The 23,376-nt window shown below is 41.2% G+C and overlaps 1 protein-coding gene across 2 annotated transcripts in view; it reads left to right on the top strand.

The window, feature by feature from the left end:
* The first annotated feature begins 670 nt into the window (after positions 1 to 670).
* LOC140732238 (metalloreductase STEAP2-like) overlaps positions 671 to 23,376 on the top strand; it is a 56,609-nt gene continuing 33,903 nt past the window's right edge. Inside the window, exons 1-3 of one of the 2 annotated variants that reach the window (XM_073054576.1) lie at positions 671 to 761; positions 18,792 to 18,845; positions 21,545 to 22,038. In XM_073054576.1, coding sequence (XP_072910677.1) covers positions 21,547 to 22,038 — 492 coding nt within the window. In that variant the 5' untranslated portion in view covers positions 671 to 761; positions 18,792 to 18,845; positions 21,545 to 21,546. Of the gene's footprint in view, positions 762 to 829; positions 858 to 18,791; positions 18,846 to 21,544; positions 22,039 to 23,376 lie in introns of those variants that run through there. The other variant, XM_073054575.1, reaches the window with a different exon arrangement.

The following is a 23,376-nucleotide window of genomic DNA, read 5'->3' as shown; positions in this document are numbered from 1 at the left end:
GGTTAATTTTGTTTGCTGCATCGGTTCCGGTGTAACAATTATGTCGTTCTCCTTTACACTAGTCTACTGGAAATGGCATGAAACTATCCTGAATCTTGATCAAGAACTGTATTAGGGTTAGGGATAGGGTTAAGATTTTGGATGACATTATCAGCGTGTGGTGCGTGAAATCTGAAAGGGGCGGCAGTGACACAAGGATGCTATCTCCACCGTGCAAATGGTCACAGGATTATTACAACATTCTGACCTAAAAGGAGAATTGCTTAAATTATAGCTGGATTGAATACTACTGCAAACAAACAAAAAACAAATAACCTCCACACCTCTAAATCACATCAAAGCAAAGGCATCACTTGTGGTGACAAATACATTGTTTAGTTCAAATTTCTGAAGGTGGAAGCATTTAGGAAAAATGACACGGGCGACATTCATTCCGTAGACTAAGCGGGGGAAGTAGCAATCGGGCCCAGTCCCCACTTTAGATATATATATATGTATATATACGTTCTTGCTTCAGATGTGGGCGCTTTATTTTAATCTAAAATTCAAGAGCAGGTTTTAAGTATCTTCATCGGTGTGTTGTAACTGCACTTGGATTCTAACTTTTATTTAAATAGAGAGATCACCCCTCAGTTGAGAGGTGGAATGGATACTTCCCGAGAATTGGGATGAGAGGGGGAAGGGGAGTAGCCAGTTCTTCCCAAGGTTGTTCGCGGTTATTTAGGGAAGCTCATTGACAGTGCCTACGGTGGTTATAGCGGGTAAGTAGAGACGAGAGAGCAGGAGATGGTACCAGTGAAGATACGGAGATATGTTGCAGTTTGCTATTAGAACAGACAGAAATCGACCGACCACCGGTAAGAACCCTTGAGCCCAATTCAAACAGCTACCCGGGTTTTCTGGTATCCGTAGTGGTTAGAGAAAGGCTGCTGGTTGTGAGGCATCCAGGGTGAATGCTAGTTAACTTGAGGGCTGACTGGGGTTTCCTTGGAAACAGTTTAGTGTTAACAAAAGCTGGGCGCCGGTTTGCTTTTGTGCTGTAAACTCGGTAATGCCTTACGCAATCAGCCTGATTTCTGCGATGTGGAGTGAAGTGGTGGCTGGGAGCGGATCTTTTTCATTTCTCATTTGTGTGTGGCGGCGGTGAGCGGACGAATAGAGTCACTGCCAAGGCCAGGATTTACAGTATTGCCACCCAGACAGTCGTAGTGACCCACTACAATACTGTACTCCTGAAGCTGTTGTTTAGGAATGATCCAGGATTTAGCGTTAGCAGCGCCTATGAGATCGGGGAGAAGAGCGATACAAGTTGGGATATATGTAACATAAGGGGAAGTCTGCAGACATTAGTGTTCCTGTGCACCTGCTGGCCTTGTCCAACTTGGTAACAGAGGCCACATATTCAAAGTAAATTTATTATCATGTTTAGGTAACATTGTCATTATTTAAAAGAGTGAGAAATGGGGAGCTAGTTAACTTGGCAAAAGTTGTAGGAAAATGCTGAAATAAGTTATAAAGGAAGTGATTAATAGTGCACTTGGAAAAAATATAAGAGGATTGGACAGATTCAGTGCGGATCCAAACATTTTTGAGAAATTTGTTTTGAGCTGTAGCTAGCAGAATAGAAATGGAGAAACTAATAGTTGCTTCCTTTGGATTTTCAGAAGGTATTTGATACAAATTAGATAGATAGATAGATAGATAGATACTTTATTCATCCCCATGGGGAAATTCAACTTTTTTCCAATGTCCCATACACTTGTTGTAGCAAAACTAATTACATACAATACTTAACTCAGTAAAAAAATATGATATGCATCTAAATCACTATCTCAAAAAGCATTAATAATAGCTTTTAAAAAGTTCTTAAGTCCTGGCGGTAGAATTGTAAAGCCTAATGGCATTGGGGAGTATTGACCTCTTCATCCTGTCTGAGGAGCATTGCATCGATAGTAGCCTGTCGCTGAAACTGCTTCTCTGTCTCTGGATGGTGCTATGTAGAGGATGTTCAGAGTTTTCCATAATTGACCGTAGCCTACTCAGCGCCCTTCGCTCAGCTACCGATGTTAAACTCTCCAGTACTTTGCCCACGACAGAGCCCGCCTTCCTTACCAGCTTATTAAGACGTGAGGCGTCCCTCTTCTTAATGCTTCCTCCCCAACACGCCACCACAAAGAAGAGGGCGCTCTCCACAACTGACCTATAGAACATCTTCAGCATCTCACTACAGACATTGAATGACGCCAACCTTCTAAGGAAGTACAGTCGACCTAAATTCAACCTAAATTCGAAGTAAATTCAACCTGAGAGTTATTAAACAGAATTAGAACAGATGGCTGTGGAGATTAATAGACTAATGTCAATTGAAAGTTAACAAAAAGAAAACAAATAAGGAGTAAAACAGGTTATTTGCAGAGTGGGGAGGTATGATCAATGGAATATCACAGAGTGGTGCTGGTGACCCAACCTCCTACATCAGTGATTTGCATGAAGCACTCACGTGTAACGTATCCCAAGTTTTCTGCTGATACTAAGCATGGTATGAAGAGTATACAGAGAGATTTCAAGCTAGGTTAACAGGCAAAGATATGGTAGATGGAATATAATCCTAAAGTCATCCATTATGATAGAAAAACAGGTGGAGATTTTATTTTAAAGTGAGTGACTGAAAGATGTTGATTTCAAAGGAGGCGGAATAGCCTGGTACACAAGTCACTGCAGGTTTTGCATTCAAGTTTATTATCTGACTGTACATGTATACATCTGTGGTGCACCTACAATACATACATCACACACAGCACATGAAACAAAATATTACCACAAATAAGTTACTAAAATATAATTCAAAATGCATGGGAAGTGCAAAGCACTTGACAGTGAACAACACACAGCTTGCTGTGCTGGTGACAAGACCTTGTTGATGACAGAGTATTCATTAGTCTCACAGCCTGGGGGAAGAAGCTGTTACTCAGTCTGGTGGTCCTAGAGAGATTGTGGGATGGGTGGTAGGGATCCTCAACGATGTTGTTGGACCCTTTGTATACAACGCTCTCAGCAAATATGACGAATTGGCAGGGGGGGGGGTGGAATCCCAACTCTTGGTGGTTTTTAACTATCCTCTGTAGGGGCTTGCAGTCTGATGCCTTGCAGGCAGTTTCTGTGCCACATAATGATGCAGCCTGACAGGACACTCGTGATGGTGCTCCTGTAGGAAGTTGTTAGAATGAGGGTGGGGAGAATTGCACACCCCAGTCTCCTCAGAAAGTGTAGATGCTGCTGTGCTTTCTTGACTAGTGAGGAGATGTTGTGGGTCTAGGTTAGATCACCAGTTATAGGCACATCAAGGAACTTTGTGCTCTTCATTCTCTCCACAGCAGAGCCTTTGATGTGCAATGGAGAGTGGTTGACCTGTGCCTGCCTGAAGTCCACAATCATCTCTTTGTCTTGTCCATGGTGAGACTCGGGTTGTTCTCACACCATTTGACAAGCCTCTCTGTCTCCTCTCTGTTTGCCGACTCATCAGTGCTGATGAGGCTAACCACATTAGTATCACCAGTCAACTTAGTGCTCTAGTTTGATCTGGATCTGGCAGTGCAGTCATGGGTCAGCATCATGAAAGCAGTGATTTGAGCACATAGTTCTGGGGGGAGGCACCACTGCTGAGCATGATGGAGCTTGAGATGTTATTGCCAACTGGGACTTTCTGTTGAGAAGTCCAAGATAGTCAGTTTCAGAGAGGGATGTTGAATCCCAACAAGGACAGTTTACTTACCAGCCTCTGGGGGATTGTGTTAAATGCTGAGCTGAATTTGATAAATAACATCCTGACGTACGAGGAATCATTTTCTAGGTGGGACAGGGCAGAGTCCATGGAGTATTAGCACATCTCCAAAAAGCTTGTATCTTACTGGATTATATTTACTGTAATATATTGCCACTGATGTAGATGGCTTGAGAATTTCAACATTTGTTTAATAAAAATCTACAAATGTCAAGAGCCTGAAATCAACCACCAAAAAAAAGCAACACCAATCAGTAAAATGATTGTTATATCCAGCACTGCTCACTGATAATGGATCTCATAAAAAGGGATGTTTTGTCGAAATTCAAATTGTCAATATTCAAACTAACTGGTAGAACATTCTTGCATTTAAGAGATTTGTCCTCCTGTTCTCTTCTCCTATGCTCCAAGGTACTATATTATAACTGTAAGATGTAGCCAGTGACTTACAGTCCTTAGCGCACTGTAGAGTACTTGTAGATGCCACTGACTGAGTGTATGTGATGTGACTTTACCAGAACCCAAAGAGACTTTGTGGATTTGGGTTGGGTGTTCAATCTGATCAATTCTGTGTCAGGCTGTGCCTTCTTGACTAGGTCATTATCCAGGTTAGGATGTTTTGCTTGGTATTGCCACAGTACTGTAAATTGTCTTTCCATTTACCAAACAACACCTAATACTACTGCGCTAATATAAAGCTAAATACTCTTATTTCTGTTTCCCAATCACCTTCCTATTTTAACCAATACACTGTACTGTGCAAGTCTTAGGCATTTCAATGTATGTTTTGACATGCATGTGATTAATTTATCTGAATCATAAGATAGTAAGACATAGCAGAATTAGTCCATTGGACTCTTTGAGTTGGCTCTGCAATGCCATCATGGCTGATTCATTTTCCCTCTTAACCCCATTCTTATACCTTCTCACCATAAACTGTGACACCCTTACAAATCAAGAACCTATTGTCCTCCACTGTAAATATACTTGCCTGAGGCAATGAATTCCACATATTCATCACTGTCTGGCTAAAGTAATATCTTCTCATCTCTGTTCTATTCCAAGTCTGTGCCATCTGGTTCTGACTATCCCGCTTTTGGAAACACCCTCTCCACTTCCACTCTATTTAGGCCTTTCGATATTCAGTAGAGTTCCCCACTCTGATTAATATGGTGCCAAGCTGCAATGTTCACAAGGTTATGGCTTAGACTTGGTTGTTTTCTAACATTCGTAGAGATGGTTTTATGGTGTTGTGGGTGTTAAGATCAGGTTAAAGTTTAAGGACAGGGATAGGGGGAAGTAAGAGGTTAGAGGGAGCAAATGAAGAGTCAGGGGCAGGAGCCAGGGTCCAGGTTAATGCACTCCATGGTTGAAGCCCAGTGGTCCATTAGGCAGATGTATGGTCTGTGGACTCCATAGAAGAGGGCAAGTGAACCCCATCTCCCTAGGTCGGCAAGTCCCTCCAGGTTGGCGAGTTCACTCTACCTAGTCCTTTGAATAACTGGTGGGTTTCAATAATATACCTTCCTAATTTTTCTGAACTCCAGTGAGGACAGGCCCAGAGCCATCAAATACTCTGCATATGTTAATATTTTAGTTCCTGAATCATTCTTGTAAACCTCCTCTGGACCCTTTCAAACACCAGTGCATCCTTTCTTAGATATGGGGCCCAAAACTGCACAATAAAAACTCCAAATGGGGTCTGGTAAATGTCTTATAAAGCCTCAGCATTACATCCTTGCTCTCAAAATGAATGTTAACATTGCATTTGACTTCTTTATCACTGACTCAACCTGCAAGTTAACCTTTAGGAGATCCTACACTGGACTCCCAATTCCCTTTGCACCTCTGATTTCTGAATTTTCTCCCCATTTAGAAAATAGTCTATGCCTTTATTCCTTCTACCAAAGGGCATGGCCACACTCTTCCTTGCACTATAGTAGATTCCATTTACCACTTCTTTGCTCATTCTCCTAAGTTATCCAAGTCCTTCTGCTTCCTCAAAACTAGCTGCCACTCTTCGTTGTATCATCTGCAAACTTGGCCACAAAGCCATCAATTCTATCATCCAAATCATGGACATAAAATGTAAAAATGTTGTATAAGGCATTGGTGAGGCCAAATTTGGAGTATTGTGTACAGTTTTGGTCACCGAATTACAAGAAGTAAATTAATAAGGTTGAAAGAGTGCAGAGAAGGTTTACAAGGATGTTGCCGGGACTTGAGAAACTGAGTTACAGAGAAAGGTTGAATAGGTTAGGACTTTATTCCCTGGAGCATAGAAGAATGAGGGAAGACTTGATTGAGGTATATAAAATTATGATGGGTATAGATAGAGTGAATGCAAGCAGGCTTTTTCCACTGAGGTTTGGGGAGAAAAAAACCAGAGGACATGGGTTAAGAGTGAAGGGGGAAAAGTTTAAAGGGAACATTGGGGGGGGGGGGGCTTCTTCACACGGAGAGTGATGGGAGTGTGGAATGAGCTGCCAGATGAAGTGGTAAATGCGGGCTCAGTTTTAACATTTAGGAAAAACTTGGACAGGTACATGGATGAGAGGTGTATGGAGGGATATGGGCCAGGTGCAGGTCAGTGGGACTAGGCAGAAAAATGGTTTGGCACAGCCAAGAAGGACCAAAAGGCCTGTTTCTGTGCTGAAATGTTCTATGGTTCTAAGCAACCCAACATTGACTCCTGCGGAACACCACTGGTCACCGGCAGCCAACCAGAAAAGGCTCCCTTTATTCCCACACTATTCTTTCTGCCAGTCAGCCAATCTTGCAGAGTATACCATGGGCTCTTATCTTGTTAAGCAGCCTCAAGTATGTCACATTGTCAAAGGCATTCTGAAAATCCAAATAAGCAACATCCACAGACTCTCCTTTACCTATCCTGCCTGTTTCTTCCTCAAAGAATTCCAATAAATTTGTCAGGCTAGATTTCCCATTTAGAAAACCATGCTGATTTTGGCCTATTTTATCATGTGCCTTCAAGTCCCCAGAAACCTCATCTTTAATAATAGACTCCAACACCTTCCCAATCACTGAGGTCAGAAGCTTCCTAATCCTCTAGGTTCTCACTAACTTTTGCTATATTGTATGCCCTCTGTTTTGCTTTTGTACTGTCTTTGACATCCCTTGTCAACCACGGTTACATCATCTTTCCTTTAGAATTCTGCACCTTCGGCATGAAGTCACTTGACATGACAATCAAATCTTTGGTACTCTCAGTATCACAGAAAGCAAGGTTGATAATGAGAGGAAACAAATTGCGATGTTCCTGTTTTGATTTGTAATTGAAATAGAAAACTGTATACGCACTTCGTTTTCAATGCATCTGAAATGAGCATCAGCATGTGAATAAGAGCATAAGCCATGGATTTGGAGTAAGCTATACAAGCTGTTGTTCTTGCTATGCCATTCAATCAGATCATGACTGACCTTTTACCTCTGCACTAGTTTTCTGTACTACCCTTGTATCCCATAATTCTCATAGTAGCCAAAATTCTGCAGTCTTTGTCTTGAATATATTTGGACTAAACTTGAATCATTTAGGCGCTCAACAGTTATGGCAGGGCTTGAATACTATCACTTCCTATAAAGTTAAATCAAGCAACATAGGTGCAGCAGGGCTTCGCTTCCAGGTGAGCTCAATACCTTCTGTGCTCACTTTGATCATCAAAACATGGAGGAACCATCACAAACTTCCACAGCCCCCAATGACCTTGTCATTTCTGTCTGTGAAGCTCCATGTGAGCAGCCTTCAGGAAGGTGAACCCACGAAAGCATCCATCCCAGACAGGGTACCTGACTAAGATTTAAAGACCTGTGCTGATTAACTGGCACAATTAATCAGTTCAATGGTTCAAATGAATATCAGAGAATATATACAGTTTATAAACTGAAATTCTTGCTCTTTGCAATCATCCAGAAAACAGAAAACAAACCCAGAGTATTAATGACAGAAAATGTTAGCCTCCCCATCCCATGCACAAGCAGCAGCCAAAGCATCAACCTTCCCTCACTTACTCCAGCAAATATATATGAGAGATATAGAAAGAGGTATACAGATAGATATGGCTCAAGTGCAGGATCCTGCTTTCTGCCGTGAAGAGCCGTATTTTGAGCTACAGCTGTACAGCACAGACTCAAACAGGACCCCAGCCTCCTTGAAAAGGAAAAAGAGACATGAAGAAAGAAGGATTAGCTGATTCACAAACAAATTGGAAGAACTTGCCAGGGTCTGCAAAAATCTTGGCGCCATCTTGTTTTGGGAGTCTGAGGTACCCAGCTGCTTAAAGCAGGCTTCAGTTGTATCAGCGCCCCCAAAAAAGTGTCAGGACCTGTTTCAATGACTATTGTCCAGTAACTCTTAGACCCACTGAGATGAAGAGTTTTACGAGGTTGGTGATGAAACATATCAACTCCTGCCTGAGAAACTACTTGGATTCACACAGGAGCAACAGGTCCATAGCAGATGCCCTTTCATGGGCTTTTCACTCAACCCTGGAACATCTGGACACTAAAGATGCATGCATCAGGATGCTCCATATCGACTACAGCTCAGCATTCAATCCATCATCCTCTCAAAGCTAATCAACAAACTCCAAGACCTTGGCCTCAATGCCTTCTTATGCAATTGGATCATTGATTTCTTCACATGCAAACCCCAGTCAGTTTGTATTGGCAGCAACATTTTCTCCACAGTCTCCATTAGCACATAAGGTTGTGTGCTGAGCTCCCTGCTCTACTTGTTTACACTTATGACCGTGTGGCTAAGCACAGCTGCAACGTCATACTCATGTTTGCTGATGACACCACAGTGGTAAGCTGAGTCAAAGGTGGTGATGAATCAGCATGTAGGATCTGGCAGAGTGGTGCCATAACAACAATCCCTTACTCAATATCTGCAGGACTAAGAAGCTGATTATTGATTCCCAAAGAAGGAAACCAGAGATCCATGAGCCAGTGTTCATTGGGGAATCGGAGGTGGAGAGGGTTGGCAATTTTAAATTCCTCGGTGTTATTATTCCCAGCATGTAAGTGTAATTACAAAGTAACATGGCGCCACCTCTGCTTCCTTAGGAGTTTGTGAAAATTTGGCATATCTACAACTTCGACAAACTTCTATAGTTGTGTATGGAGAGTAGATTGACTGGCAGCGCCACGGCCTGGTATGGAAGCACCAATGCCCTTGAACAGACAATCCTATAAAAAGCAGTGGATATGACCCTGTCCATCACGGGTAAAGCCATCCCACCATTGAGCACATCTATATGAAATGCAGAACCCTACCACCCAGGACATGCTCTCTTCTCACTGCTGCCACCAGAAAGAAGGTACAGAAGCCTCAGGACTTGCACCACCATGTTCAAGAACAGTTATTACCATCAGGCTCTTGAACCAAAGAGGATAAATTCACTCAACTTCACTGGTCCCATCATTGAAATGTTCCCAGAACCTATGGACTCGCCTTCAAGGACTATTCATTTCATGTTCTCTATTCAGTGCTTACTTAATTATTATTATTTCTTTCTTTTGTATTTGCATAGTTCATTTTTTTGCACACTCATTGAATGCCAAAGAAACTGCTATGGTTATTATTGGTTTCAATATGGTGACATATATGCACTTTGATAATAACTTTACTTTGAACTTTGGTGACTAATCAGAGTTTCAAAGATTTAGTAGCAATATGTTGAAGGAAGGTCTCATCTGTCCTGCCTGTGTAAAATGGTATTGTACCTGAGTAATGCTTATCATTAGAGAATATCATTAGAAGAATAGCCCTTAACTCGGCAGTGGAGTTATCAGGGCACCATCATGATGGTGTTTCCGTAGCAAACTATTCTTGTTTTTATGAGGCCAAGTTGCTAACTCGATGCTCAACCCGACTTGGATTCGAACTCAGGAACCTTTGCTCCGGAGTCCGGCGCTGATATTATTGCGCCACCAAGCGGGACAGTGCTTATCAGAATCAGGTTTTATATCACCAGCATATGTTGTGGAACTTGTTAAATTTGTGGCAGCAGTACATGATAATATAGCAAAAAACTGAATTACAGTAAATATATATAATAATTAAATAACTCCCTTGTTCCAGACAGCCCAGCTAAGGGAAACATCACTATATCTGCTCTGACTAGCTTTGTTTACTCTTAAAAGAGGATGAAATTATATTTATTTGTTTACTGTGCAGAACTGGCCTTTTGAGCCCAATGAGCTACACCAATATTTAACTCTCGCCTAATCACGGGTCAATTTACAATGACCAATTAACCTACTAACCAGTGCACCTTTGGACTGTGCACCCAGGGGAAACCCACACAGTCAGACAAACTTCTTACAGATGGCAACAGAATTGAATTCCAAACACTGGAAAGCTCCAAACTGTAATAGCGGCATGCTGACCACAATGCTTCTGTGCAGTTTGATGATATTACCCCTTATTCTTCTAAGGCCAGGTAAAGGATTAATCTCTCATTGGTCACTCCGCAGTAATCTAGAATCATAGTGGCAAACTTTTTACTGCACTCAGAATCAGAATCAGCTTTAACATCACCGGCACGTGACATGAAATTTGTTAACTTGGTCCTCTCTGTCCAATTTGTTAATTGGAAACCAGTTCTCCATACAGATTTCTGAGGACTCTGGGTATTTATGGTAAGGTATTTGTATGATTGTACTCTAATCCTCTTGTTATAAAAGCAAACATGCCATTTACTTTAAATAACAAAAATCTGGGCAACAAGTCAGACTGCATCTATAGAAAAAGAAGCAATTAACATTTCAATTGCAGGCCCTTTTTGAATTCCCTATTCATTATAATGATTTGTGTATAAAGACATCCATTCAGTTCCCACTGAACTATTGTTAATCTTTCACCTTTTTAAAATAAAACATGCCTCTTTTTTTCTCTTTATTTCTACTAAAGTGGATAACCTCACATTTTTCTACATGATGTTCTGCTGTATCTGCAATGTTCTTAGCTATTGATTGAACACAGAAGCTTCGCAGCCATCCATTAACAAATCAGTCCTTGTTTAATGTAGGATAACAATGTTGAAAGCCTCTAATAGTCCATTACTGATCTGTAGTTGAAGGAATTTCCCTTGGTTTTAACCATATAGCCATATAACAATAACAGCACGGAAACAGGCCATCTCGGCCCTTCTAGTCCGTGCCGAATGCTTACTCTCACCTAGTCCCACCTACTTGCACTCAGCCCATAACCCTCCATTCCTTTCCTGTCCATATACCTGTCGAATTTTTTTTAAATGACAACATTGAACCAGCCTCTACCACTTCTACTGGAAGCTCGTTCCACACAGCTATCACTCTCTGAATAAAGAAGTTCCCCCTCGTGTTACCCCTAAACTTTTGCCCCTTAACTCTCAACTCATGTCCTCTTGTTTGAATCTCCCCTACTCTCAATGGAATAAGCCTATCCACGTCAACTCCATCTATCCCCCTCATAATTTTAAATACCTCTATCAAGTCCCCCCTCAACCTTCTACACTTCAAAGAATAAAGACCTAACTGGTTCAACTTGTTTTGCCAGCATTATTTTGTATCTTGGGCTTGTCCGTTAGTTATGTTATGTACCCAAAAAGTCACATTCATTTTGGACTTTTAAATGTGCAACAAAGGTTCCCTGGACTATTTTTTTTGACAGGAGGGCATTGACCTTTGAGGAAACTGGGCTTCTATTGGCCAGGAGTTCAGAAAAATGTTTGATAGGTCGGTAGAAGGTGATTGTGTCGTCTTGCCGATGACTTCTGCTAAGGGTTATTGGTAGAATCTGATTAGATGTGAAATCTCCCTCTGCAATTAATCTTTGACTTCTTGACTAAGAAACAGCAATCAGTAAGGAAAGGCAGCAGCACCTCCACCATGATTATTCTGTACTCCAGTGTCCCACAAAGTTGCATCCTCAGCCCCCTTCCCTTCTCCATGCACACTCATGGCCAAAATTGTGCTCTAACTCCATCTACAAATTTGCAGATAGCCCCTGACAACCAAGTCCAGTTCTGGGTCTTCTCGTGTGGTTTAACTACTAAACCGGGAGGAGCAGTTTCTGCTGTTAGGAGAAAGGGCAAAGATGGGTTACTGCAACCTTAAAACTAGCCACATCAAGCAGATGGGTCTTGTCAGCCGTGGTTGGCAGCTCATCTAGGAGAAAGAAAACTCTTAACTTCAGACCCTGCTGCCTTGTGGCTATACCCATTCATGGGAAAGGCTTTGGGAGTAAACACCAAGGGGAAAATCTGGAGCTGGAGTCCCTAGGGCAGGTGTACATTGAGTTCAACACTGACTGGCAACTCCTACAATGCTGCTGGTGCCAAAGTATCAGCTTCTGCCGTTCCTTTGGATTCATCAGCTGCATGGAGGGAGAGCCTGGTGCATGGGCAACAGTTTGTTCTCCATGTCATACTGGCCTGGCTTGTGTACTAGCCTGCATATCACATGGACAGACAGCTAGGACGTAATATCAATGGTTGACCCTGACCAAATGAAGTAGGCCATTTCACAAATAACATGGAGTCAGAGTACATGAAGGAGATTGAGAGCTAAATAACATGGTGTCATGGCAACAACCGAGATTGTGAACTTAAAGCTCCCAGGAGTGAGTATCACGAATAACCAATCCTCACAGAGGATCAGAAGAGGAGAGAGTGAGCAATATCAGGCTCCCGGGTGTCAAGATCTCTGAGGATCTAATCTGGTCCCAACATATCAATGCAGCTATAAAGAAGACAAGAAAGCGGTTATATTTCATTAGGAGTTTGAGGAAATTTGGTTTGTCACCCAATACACTTGAAAGCTTCTACAGATATACCATGGAGAACATTCTGACTGCCTGCATCACTATCTGGTATGTGGGGGGGGGGGGGGGTTTACTATGCAAGATGGAAAGAAACTACAGAAAGTTGTAAAATTAGTCAGTTCCATCTTGGGTGCTAGCCACCGTAGTTTCCAAGACATCTTCAAGTAGCGGTGTCTGAGAAAGGTGGTGTCCATCATTAAGGATCCCCATCACCCAGGCATGCCCTCTTTTCATTGTTACCATCAGGTAGGAGGTACAGAAGTCTGAAGGCACACACTCAGCGATTCAGGAACAGTTTCTTCCCCTCTGCCGTCTGATTCCTATGTGGACATTGAACCCATGAACACTATCTCACTTTTATTATTTCTGTTTTTGCACTACACACACACACACACACACACACACACACACACACACACACACACACACACACACACACACACACACACACACACACACACACACACACACACACACACACACACACACACACACACACACACACACACACACACTGATTTACTTTATTCCCCCTATATTATCATGTATTGCACTGAACTGCTGTCACAAAGTGAACAAATTTCACGGCATATGCTGGTAATATTAAGCCTGATTCTGATTCTAAACTGCCCTGATCCAACCATGTTGATGCCATGACCAGAAAGCTCTCCAAACCCTCTTCCTCAGGAGGCTAAAGAAATTTGGCATGTTTGCCTCAAGCCTTACTAATTTTTCTCAATGAACCATAGAAAGCATCCTATCTGGAGGAACCTCGGCTTGGTATGACAACTGTGGCCACAAGAGACCACCAAAAGTTGTGTACATAGCTCAGGACATCCCCTCATGGACTCCATCTATACTTTCCACTGTCTCAGTAAATTCAAATACTCCACTCACCCTGGACGTTCTCTTCTCCACTATCCTATTGAGAAGAAGATGCAATAGTCTGAAAGCATGGACTACCAGGCTTGAAGACGGTTTCTACCCTGCTTATAAGACTATTGAATGGTTCCCCAATAAGATGGATGAACTTTTGACTTCACAGTCTACCTCGTTATTATCTTTCACCTTATTGTCTACCTGCCCTGCACTTTCTCGTGGGCTGTTGCATTCTGCATTCTGTTATTGTTTTATCTAGTGCTATCTCACTGCATTGTGTAATGATTTAATCTATGTGAACAGCATTCCAGACTACTTTTTCACTCACCATGGTATAAACCAAATCCATACTTGCAATTTCAACTCTTGCTCCAGTGATCAAATCAAATCGGGAATAATTACCCACTATCCAAGAATTGTTGTGACTAAAGTAAATCCAGAGGCATAAAAGATAGAAGCTTATGTAGTAGGAGTAAACCATTTAGCTCAACAAGCCTTCTCTGTTATTCACCAAAATCATAAATATAAATATAAATATACACACTCCCAGGAGCAAAAGACCTCCAGGGTGATTTTTACAACATTAAGAGGTCACTTAGCAGAAGTAGACTGGAAATTAGTGCCAGGGTGGTGAGTGACACTTACAAATCTGGTCTTGTCTGAATGTTGAGGTGTAATGAATTTTGTCTAAACCAAATTTTTCTAAGGCAAAGCATTTTGAGTGCTAGAATTTTTCCCCTACTCTCGTCATACATTCTGATTGTAGATTAATCAGGAAAATAATCTCCAATCTTTGCTGTCAGAGCTCCTACAGAAATCCAAAGGTAATGATCAAAGCAAGCATACAACACACACGTTTCTAGCATCTGCAGATTTTCTCTTGTTTATAGCAAGCATACAATGTGCATGAAATTAATTAAATTACAGTAAGATGATTTACAAAAAGTGAAATAAATTGAAAATGGCAATGGATATAAGATAACAAAGGTGGGAGTGAACAAAAATCATCATGGTCAGAATTTTGGCAATGGAGTTGAAAGGTGAGTCATTAAGTACCAGCAGAGGCATGGTTTTATTAAGAAACTAGGTAGATTTTTAAAAATTGCTGATTAGAAATCATGTAATTGAGAAGTTTACTCTGAAATCATTGGAGTTATCCAATGACTTGGTGGCCATTACAATGTGGAGAATTCTTGACATTTTTAAGAACTTTTTAAATTTTTAAGAAAATTTTTAATACTGAAATTGTAAATTGCATGAAAGTTTTTTAAGATTAAAATCTTGTATTATATGTAACATACACAAAATGCTGGAGGAGCACAGCAGGTCAGGCAGCATCTATAGAAAAGAGTAAACAGTTGACATTTTGGGCCAAGATCCTTCTTCAGGATGAAGGGAGAAGGAGGGGGGAGGGATGCCTGAATTTATTGGTGAGGGAGGGGAAAGAGGCTAGCTGGAAGGTTAGGTGAAGTCAGGTGGGTGGGAATGGTCAAGGGCTGGAGAAGAAAGAATCTGATAAGGGAAGAGGGTGGACACAGGAGAAAGGGGAGGAGGAGTGGACCTGGGAGGAAGTAATAGGCAGGTGAGAATAAGTAAAAGGTCAGAGCGGGGAATAGAGGAGGGAGGGTGGGATTTGCATACCAGAAGAAGAAACAGATATTCATTCCATCAAGTTGGAGGGTAACCAATCGGAATATAAGGTGTTGCTCCTCCACCCTTAGGATGGCCTCATCTTGGCCCAGGAGGAGGCCATGGATCAACGTGTTGAAATGGGAATTGGAATTAAAATGTTTGGCCACTGGGAAGTCCTGCTTGCGGCGAATGGTACGTAGGTGCTCGATGAAGTGGACCCCCAATTTATGATGGGTCTCATCAATGTAGAGGAGGCTTCATTAGGAGCACCGACCTCAATAGACAACACAAGCAGATTTTCAGATGAAGTAACACGTACAACACTCTGTAGGAACTCAGCAGGCCAGACAGCATCCATGGAAACGAGCAGCCAACGTTTTGGGCCGAGATCCTTCATCAGAACGGGAGAGGGAAGGGGCAGGGGCCCTATAAAGAAGGTGGGATGAGGGTGGGAAGGAGAAGGCTGGTAGGTGCCAAGTGAAAAACCAATCAGAGGTAAGATCAAGGGGTGGGGGAGGGGAAGCAGAGAGGGGATAGGCAGGAAAGGTATAAAAGGAATGTAAGGGGAAAGCACTGTGTAGTAGAAGGCAGAATCATGAGAGTGGTGATAGGCAGCTGGAGGAGGAGGCTGAGTGAAACTGGGATGGGGGAAGGGAGAGGGAGGGATTTACCAGAAGTTAGAGAATTCAATGTTCAGATGAAGGTTCGCAGATGAAGTGTTGCCTCACCTGGAAAGATTTTTTTGGGGCCCTGAATGGTGAGAGAGGAGATGTATGGACAGTTATAGCACTTTGGCCACTTGCAGGGATAAGTGCCTGGAGGGAGATTAGAGGGGAGGGATGAACAGACAAGGGAATTGTGGAGAGAGCAATCCTGTGGAAAGTGGACAGTGGAGGTAGTAAAGATATGTTTAGTGTTAGGCTACATCCACACTAGACCGGATAATTTTGAAAACGGCGGTTTCGCTATAAAAACGATAGGCATCCACACTATGCGTTTTTGAAAATATCTCTGTCCACACTGAAACGGAGATTTCAGCGAATCTCCTCCTCCTGCGCATGCGCAGGACACATCTACCAAAAACAAGTGACATGTTTGGTGTCGAATCTCGCCATAGAAGTGCGCATTTGTGTAGTTACAGACTAGAAAGACTTAAAACAACGGACAGCTGTTGGCTCTCGCACAGGAGAACTTAAACCTAAAAAAAACAAATACTGGAGCGTACGGCTGCAACCGACAGGGAGTTCACAGACAGATTGACCCGGCTGACGACAAACATTGAAAAACTGACTAACTCTGTTGCATTAATAAAGCACCTTGTTAAATGTGTAAAACATGTCTGCATCAGTGTTATCTTGTATTTTGATACAATGTTACATTAGGCTGTTACACATCTATTGTCAGAGAAGTACTTGCGTAAGTAGGTAAACCACCTTCATGCGAGAAAGGACAGAAAACAGGGCAAAGTGAGTACAGTATACTTATTTATTCAGTAAGTTATGGGTCAAAGTATTTGGTGAGTACATTTCTAGCTCTTCTGGCTTCAGTCTCTTTGCCGTCTGTTCTGAAATTGTTAGGTTGCGTTCAAGAAAACAATGAAATAGCGTGCTGCCGTCTGACAGCATTTTCAAAAGTCTCCAGTTACCCCATCCACACTGATCAGCCTGAGCAGCGTTTTCAAAAATACCCACCCTGGAAAGCGTTTCTGAAAAGCTCCGGTTTCGGGGGACGAAAATGCCATTTTAGTGTGGACGGAGGGTAAAAACGAAGAGAAAAAGCTTCGGTTACGGATTTATCCGGCGTAGTGTGAATGTAGCGTTAGAGTTCCTTTGGTGATGGCAGATTTTGGGGAGGATAAAGTGTTGGACGTGGAGGCTGATGGGGTGGTAGATAAGGACACGAGGGACGCTATTACTATTGCGACCATGAAGATGGGTTGAGTACAGATGTACTGGAAATGGAGGATATGCAGGTGAGGGCAGCATCAATCATCGAGGGAAGGGAATCCTGTTCTTTACAGAAGAAGGACTTTTGGAATAAGAAGCTACATCCTGAGAACAGATGCAGCAGAGACTAAGAAACTGAGAAAAGGGAACAGCGTTTTTACCGGTGATAGGGTGTGAAGCAGTATAGTTGAGATAACTATGGTAATCAGTGCGTTTATAAAATATGTCATTTGACAGTTTGTCTCCAGAGATGGAGACAGAAAGATCAAAAAAAGGAAGGGACGTATCAAAGATGGACCAAATGGTAGGATGGAAGCTAAAGGCAAAATTGATTAAATTTACGAGCTCAACATAGGTGCATAAAGCAGCTCCAGTGCAGTGGAGGAAGAGTGGGGGAGCATGACCAGGGAAGGCTTCAAACATAGATTGTTTTACATAACCAATGAAGAGGCAGGCATAGCTTAGGCCCATGCGAGTGCCCATGGCTACCCCTTGGCTCTAGAGAAAGTCGAGGAACCAACAGTGAGGACCAGTTCTGCCAGACGGAGGAAGGTAGTGGTGGCAGGGGATTGGTTGGTTTTTCTTTCAAGAAAGAAGTTGAGGTCTTTGAGGACATCTTGATGGGGGTTGGAAATATAAGCGTATAGGGACTGAACATCCATGGTGAAGATGAGGCAGTTTCATAGGGCCAAGGAATTGAAAGTTACTGAAGATCGAGGGCATGAGAGGTGTCTCAGATATAGGTGGGAAGGGACTGTATTACAGTATATGATTGTTACATTAGCAACAGGTTTTCTTGATATCAGCAACAAAAACTTCATGGCCTACTGGAAGCTGTTTTGAAACCAGAAGAATCTGTGAGCTGGGAAAAACCATGTAGCCATCTAAAGAGAAGAGGAAGCACCAATCACATTTGATGAAAGGTGATAAGAGAGTCTATAAAAACTAGGCAGCATGTGCACACAAGGATAGGTGCTACCATTCTCGGGCAAAGTGGTAGCCAGTGTGGAGCCATAAACTCCACATCTCGAAACTGAACTAAATTTAGGTACCTGTCCTGATAGGTGGCCTACCTTCACCAGTCCCTGGGGTAATTCTTGGATATGGAGCTTAAGTAGAGGGCAAGGGTCAGCATGGCACAACTAGCATCCATGTTTTCTTTAAAGTAGAGTGGGGTACGTACCTTGTTAAACTTGGGACAGGAGGGTCAATAGCACTAAAATGTTTCAGGATAGGACAGGCCCGTGTTTGCCAATCCAAGCAAAATTTGGAAATCCATTAGTGAAGTAAGTGCAAGGTTTAATAATGTTTTGCTACATAATGTCTACATTCTAGAGTTTTATTGATTTAATGGGTAGTATAATCCTATGCCAAGAGTTGAGGGCACAGAAGAAGGTGAGAAGGAGAGAGGAAAGCATAATGGTACAGAATGATTCATCAAGAGTTCAAGGTTCATTTTATTATCAAAGAATATATGCAGAATGCTACTCTGAGATTTGTCTTTCCAGATAGCCATAAAATACAGAAAACCATAGAAGTTGAAAGAAGGACATCATGACTCATTCTGTAGAACTGTGACATGTTGCTGGGCAAAACAATCCATACAGATGAGTTCCTGATGTTCTTTCGCAACAAAATATAATTATTCAGAACAAGGAAATAATTTTTCAAGGTCACACATTTCATCATCCAAATATTAACAATGCCTTCCTTATTTTCTCTCTGCCAGACATTAGACATTCTTATCAATTATCTGAGAAGATCGGGGAAAAAATATAATAAGGTCAGTTCCTGCATCAGTCCTTCTCAAAGCAATGTTCTGCTCGTAATTACATATTTTTTTTGTCATTTTTCTTTGTTGGCAGCATTCAGAATTTTGGATTAAGTATTTTTATTATGTGTTTGCAATTTTCACAAAACATTGTAAAAATAAGATACACTTCCAGTTGAATTGTGATCTCTTATTTTAAACTGAGATTATCGACGGGTTTAAAATTGTAAATGCATTACTATGAATAGCAGTGCACTCCAATGAAGTGAAGCATTTACTCTTGAACTTGTGTAAATGTTGTGATGGAGATATACTGCTCTGGATCCTACACTGTGCAGTTCAGTTTTCAATCTGACAGTGTCTAGTTTAATTTTAAGAACCTGTTTTAGTGAATGTATTTTTGGAAGTTTATAAGGTGGGTAATAAAATTTGCATTGGCTGAAGTATGTTTAGTTCACTTGTGCTGGTTTAAAGAAAAAGGCATCAAAAGATGAAAATTTCAACTTAGCAAATAAATATTTAAATACTTTCCACCAAATTCATTTTCCTGACTTTACAGTACAACAAAATATAAACTCACAAGGTACTATTTTTAATATACTTTATCAGTGTTATAATTATGTGCGCCATTGAATGCCAAGAGGCATACATTACAGAGAGAGCTTGAGGTTGGTATAGTTAGGTGAATGAAAAGAATAGAAGTATGCCTTATAAATAGACTACAGTACTGAACATTGTGTACACCTGTAATCTCCTGTTTTTATTTCATATTTTTAGCATTAGCAGTATGTTTCATTTTATCATAGTCAGTTCCTCTGTGGATTTGGAGACAGAGCATAGAACAGCTCAGGAACAGCCCCTTTGGCCCGTGAGGCCTGTGTCACCCACAGTGACAAATTAAAATAAACTTTCTTTTGCTTGCTCATTATCCAAATCCCTCCATTCCCTGCATGTTCCTGTGCCTTTGTAGATGCCTGTTCCACCACTCCCCGACAACATGTTCATGCACCTACCCCTCTTTTTTAAAAAAAAATACTCTACAAATCTGCTTTCAACTTAACCCCGATAATCTTAAAGCTAAGCTTTCTAGTATTAAATATTTTACCCTGGGTAAAACACCTGGTAAATGCACACAGTGAAACAAATCAATGGAAGATCCACTTGTCTTAACAGAAGAGGTGAAATCAAAAATTATTAAAGATGAATTGGCTTGCCTGCAGAAAGCAGAGGGTCATGGTGGAGGGGGTACATTCGGATTGGAGCGTTGTGACTAGCGGTGTCCCACAAGGATCGGTTCCGGGACCCCTACTTTTCGTGATTTTTATTAACAACCTGGATGTGGGGGTGGAAAGGTGGGTTGACAAGTTTGCAGATGACACAAAGGTTGGTGGTGTTGTAGATAGTGTAGAGGATTGTCGAAGATTGCAGAGAGACATTGATAGGATGCAGAAGTGGGCTGAGAAGTGGCAGATGGTGTTCAACCTGGAGAAGTGGGAGGTGGTACACTTTGGAAGGACCAACTCCAAGGCAGAGTACAAAGTAAATGGCAGGATACTTGGTAGTGTGGAGGAGCAGAGGGATCTGGGGGTACATGTCCATAGATCCCTGAAAGTTTCCTCACAGGTAGATAGGGTAGTTAAGAAAGCTTGTGGGGTGTTAGCTTTCGTAAGTCAAGGGATAGAGCTTAAGAGTCACAAGGTAATGATTCAGCTCTATAAAACTCTGGTTAGGCCACACTTGGAGAACCGTGTCCAGTTCTGGTCGCCTCACTATAGGAAGGATGTGGAAGCATTGGAAAGGGTACAGAGGAGATTTACCAGGATGCTGTCTGCTTTAGAGAGTATGCATTATGATCAGAGATTAAGGGAGCTAGGGCTTTACTCTTTGGAGAGAAGGAGGATGAGAGGAGACATGATAGACGTATACAAGATATTAAGAGGAATAGATAGAGTGGACAGCCAGCACCTCTTCCCCAGGGCACCACTGCTCAATACAAGAGGACATGGCTTTAAGGTAAGGGGTGAGAAGTTCAAGGGGCATATTGGAGGAAGATTTTTTACTCAGAGTGGTTGGTGCGTGGAGTGCACTGCCTGAGTCAGTGGTGGAGGCAGATACACTAGTGAAATTTAAGAGACTACTAGACAGGTATATGGAGGAATTTAAGGTGGGGGGATATATGGGAGGCAGGGTTTAAGGGTCGGCACAACATTGTGGGCCGAGGGGCCTGAACTGTGCTGAACTATTCTGTGTTCTATACTACTGTAACTACAATGAACAGTTTAAGAAAGTATTAGCTTTCACACGAATGGCTGTATGTCCATTCCCTAGCTATCTAGTTCATGGAGTGAAAGGGTGGATGTGCTTTAGCTCATGAAGAACCTGCGACTATTTGCATTTATGAATGTGTCCATGGATAAAGTTGCAATGTTTACATACTCAGAAGGATCTTGTTTTGAAAGGGGAAAAACATGGTTGGTTATGAGATCATTTGTGGCTTTGCAAGGCATGTTTTTTCTTCTTCTTTTGAAGCTGGCATTTTGAAATGGGACTTTTCTGGATTTGGGCCAAACTGTATCGAAGAGTTCAGTGTGGCTTGAAACATTCCCATCCATCTTCCTGCCATTTCTACCGCTTTAGCCCTTTTATTTAAAGAGGAAAATCAGTTGTATTAGAATTTGTTCATGTACTAAAATAAGTTCTCTTTCTTTCAGCAATGGACTTGATCTCCATTGTGAGAAATATGAAAGAAGCCAGTGAGACCCTCTTGCCAAATGGCACAAACAGCTTTAAGGAATCATCCAAGTCTACCATAGGGATTTTGGGAAGTGGAGATTTTGCCAGATCGTTGGCGATCAGATGTATACGGTCTGGATACTCGGTTATCATAGGAAGCCGAAATCCCAAACGGGCTATTGGATACTTCCCTCCTCTTGCTGAAATCATGCACCAGGAGGATGCTGTTATAAGAACCAATCTCATATTTGTTGCCATACATCGTGAGCATTATGCTTCCTTGTGGGACCTCAAGCACTTGCTGATCGGCAAAATCCTTGTGGACGTGAGTAACAATGTACGAATAAACCAGTACTCGGAAGCCAATGCCGAATATCTTGCTTCGCTATTCCCAGATTCCACAGTGGTAAAAGGCTTTAATGTAATATCTGCATGGGCACTCCAGTTTGGTCCAGAAAATGCTAACCGACAGGTAAGAATATGTAATATTTGTAGCTTTTCTTTTTTAATCTTTTTATTAATATCAACATATTAAGATAACAAAAATTGATACATAATTATTCGGATTACAAAATTAAAACTTAACATAGATGGATATATAAACAATAGGTACAAAAGAATTAAGTCTCTCAAAATCATACATGATACAAATATAATGTGTACAAGTCAAGAAAACTAGGTGTAACAATATGAAAAAAAGCAGAAAAAGAAGAAAAAGAAATTTTTTATACCCCAAACAAAACAAAAAAAAAGAAACTACTCTAACAAGCTAACCACTAACTTAAAAAAAAGAAAGAAAAAGAAACACGGGCTGTTTATAATATCTGAGAAAAGAAAAGGAATCATAAGTGTCATCAACTCCAATCCTCTCTACATATATATAATCAGAAATGGAAAGAAATGGGTTTGGAAAAAGGTCAAATTACATCATATGAAAATATTGAATAAATGGCCTCCAAGTCTTTTCAAATTTAATAGAAGGATCATATATGGCGCTTCTAATTTTTTCCAAATTTAAACATAACATAGTTTGAGAAAACCAATGAAATGTGGTAGGGGGATTAATCTCTTTCCAATTCAACAAAATAGATCTTTTAGCCATTAATGTAAGAAATGCAATCATCCGATAAGCTGAAGGAGATAAATGAATTGGCTGTGGATTCTATGGGTATTTTGGAGAAAATGTTAGAAATAAATCCTTTTCAGAAAGGTGTATTAGCAAATGTTTACAATATAATTATGAAAATACGTTCAGAGGTTTCTTATAAAATTAAGAATGATTGGGAAAGGGAACTTAATTTTACTATTTCTACTGAGAAATGGGAAAAAATTCTTCAATTAGTTAATTCATCCTCTATATGTTCCAAACATTCATTGATACAGTTTAAAGTTGTGCACAGGGCTCATATGTCCAAGGATAAATTAGCTCGTTATTATTCCCATACAAATCCTATATGTGACTGATGTCATTCTGAGACAGCCTCTCTAACTCATATGTTTTGGTCATGTCTGTCTTTGGAAAAATATTGGAAAGATATCTTCGATATTATTTCCATAGTATTGAGTATTGATTTACAACCTCACCCTATCGCCACAATTTTTGGCTTTAAGTAGAATTCAAATTTTAAATGTGTGGTCAAATTAATTAGTAAATAAATAAGTGTATTTTAATTGAATCAGCAATATTTAGGGATTTGGTTTTCATTGCCCTAAATTCAGATGTATTGTTTCGTACCCCGTAACTGGGTTAACAGACCAGCAGAGATGGAAGGATACGTTGGAGTCTGGTGGTACCGAAAACTAAAGGTGT

Source organism: Hemitrygon akajei, chromosome 8, assembly GCF_048418815.1.
Source record: "Hemitrygon akajei chromosome 8, sHemAka1.3, whole genome shotgun sequence".
NCBI classification, from domain to species: Eukaryota; Metazoa; Chordata; class Chondrichthyes; order Myliobatiformes; family Dasyatidae; genus Hemitrygon; species Hemitrygon akajei.
This window is presented reverse-complemented; position numbering and strand designations above follow the sequence as displayed.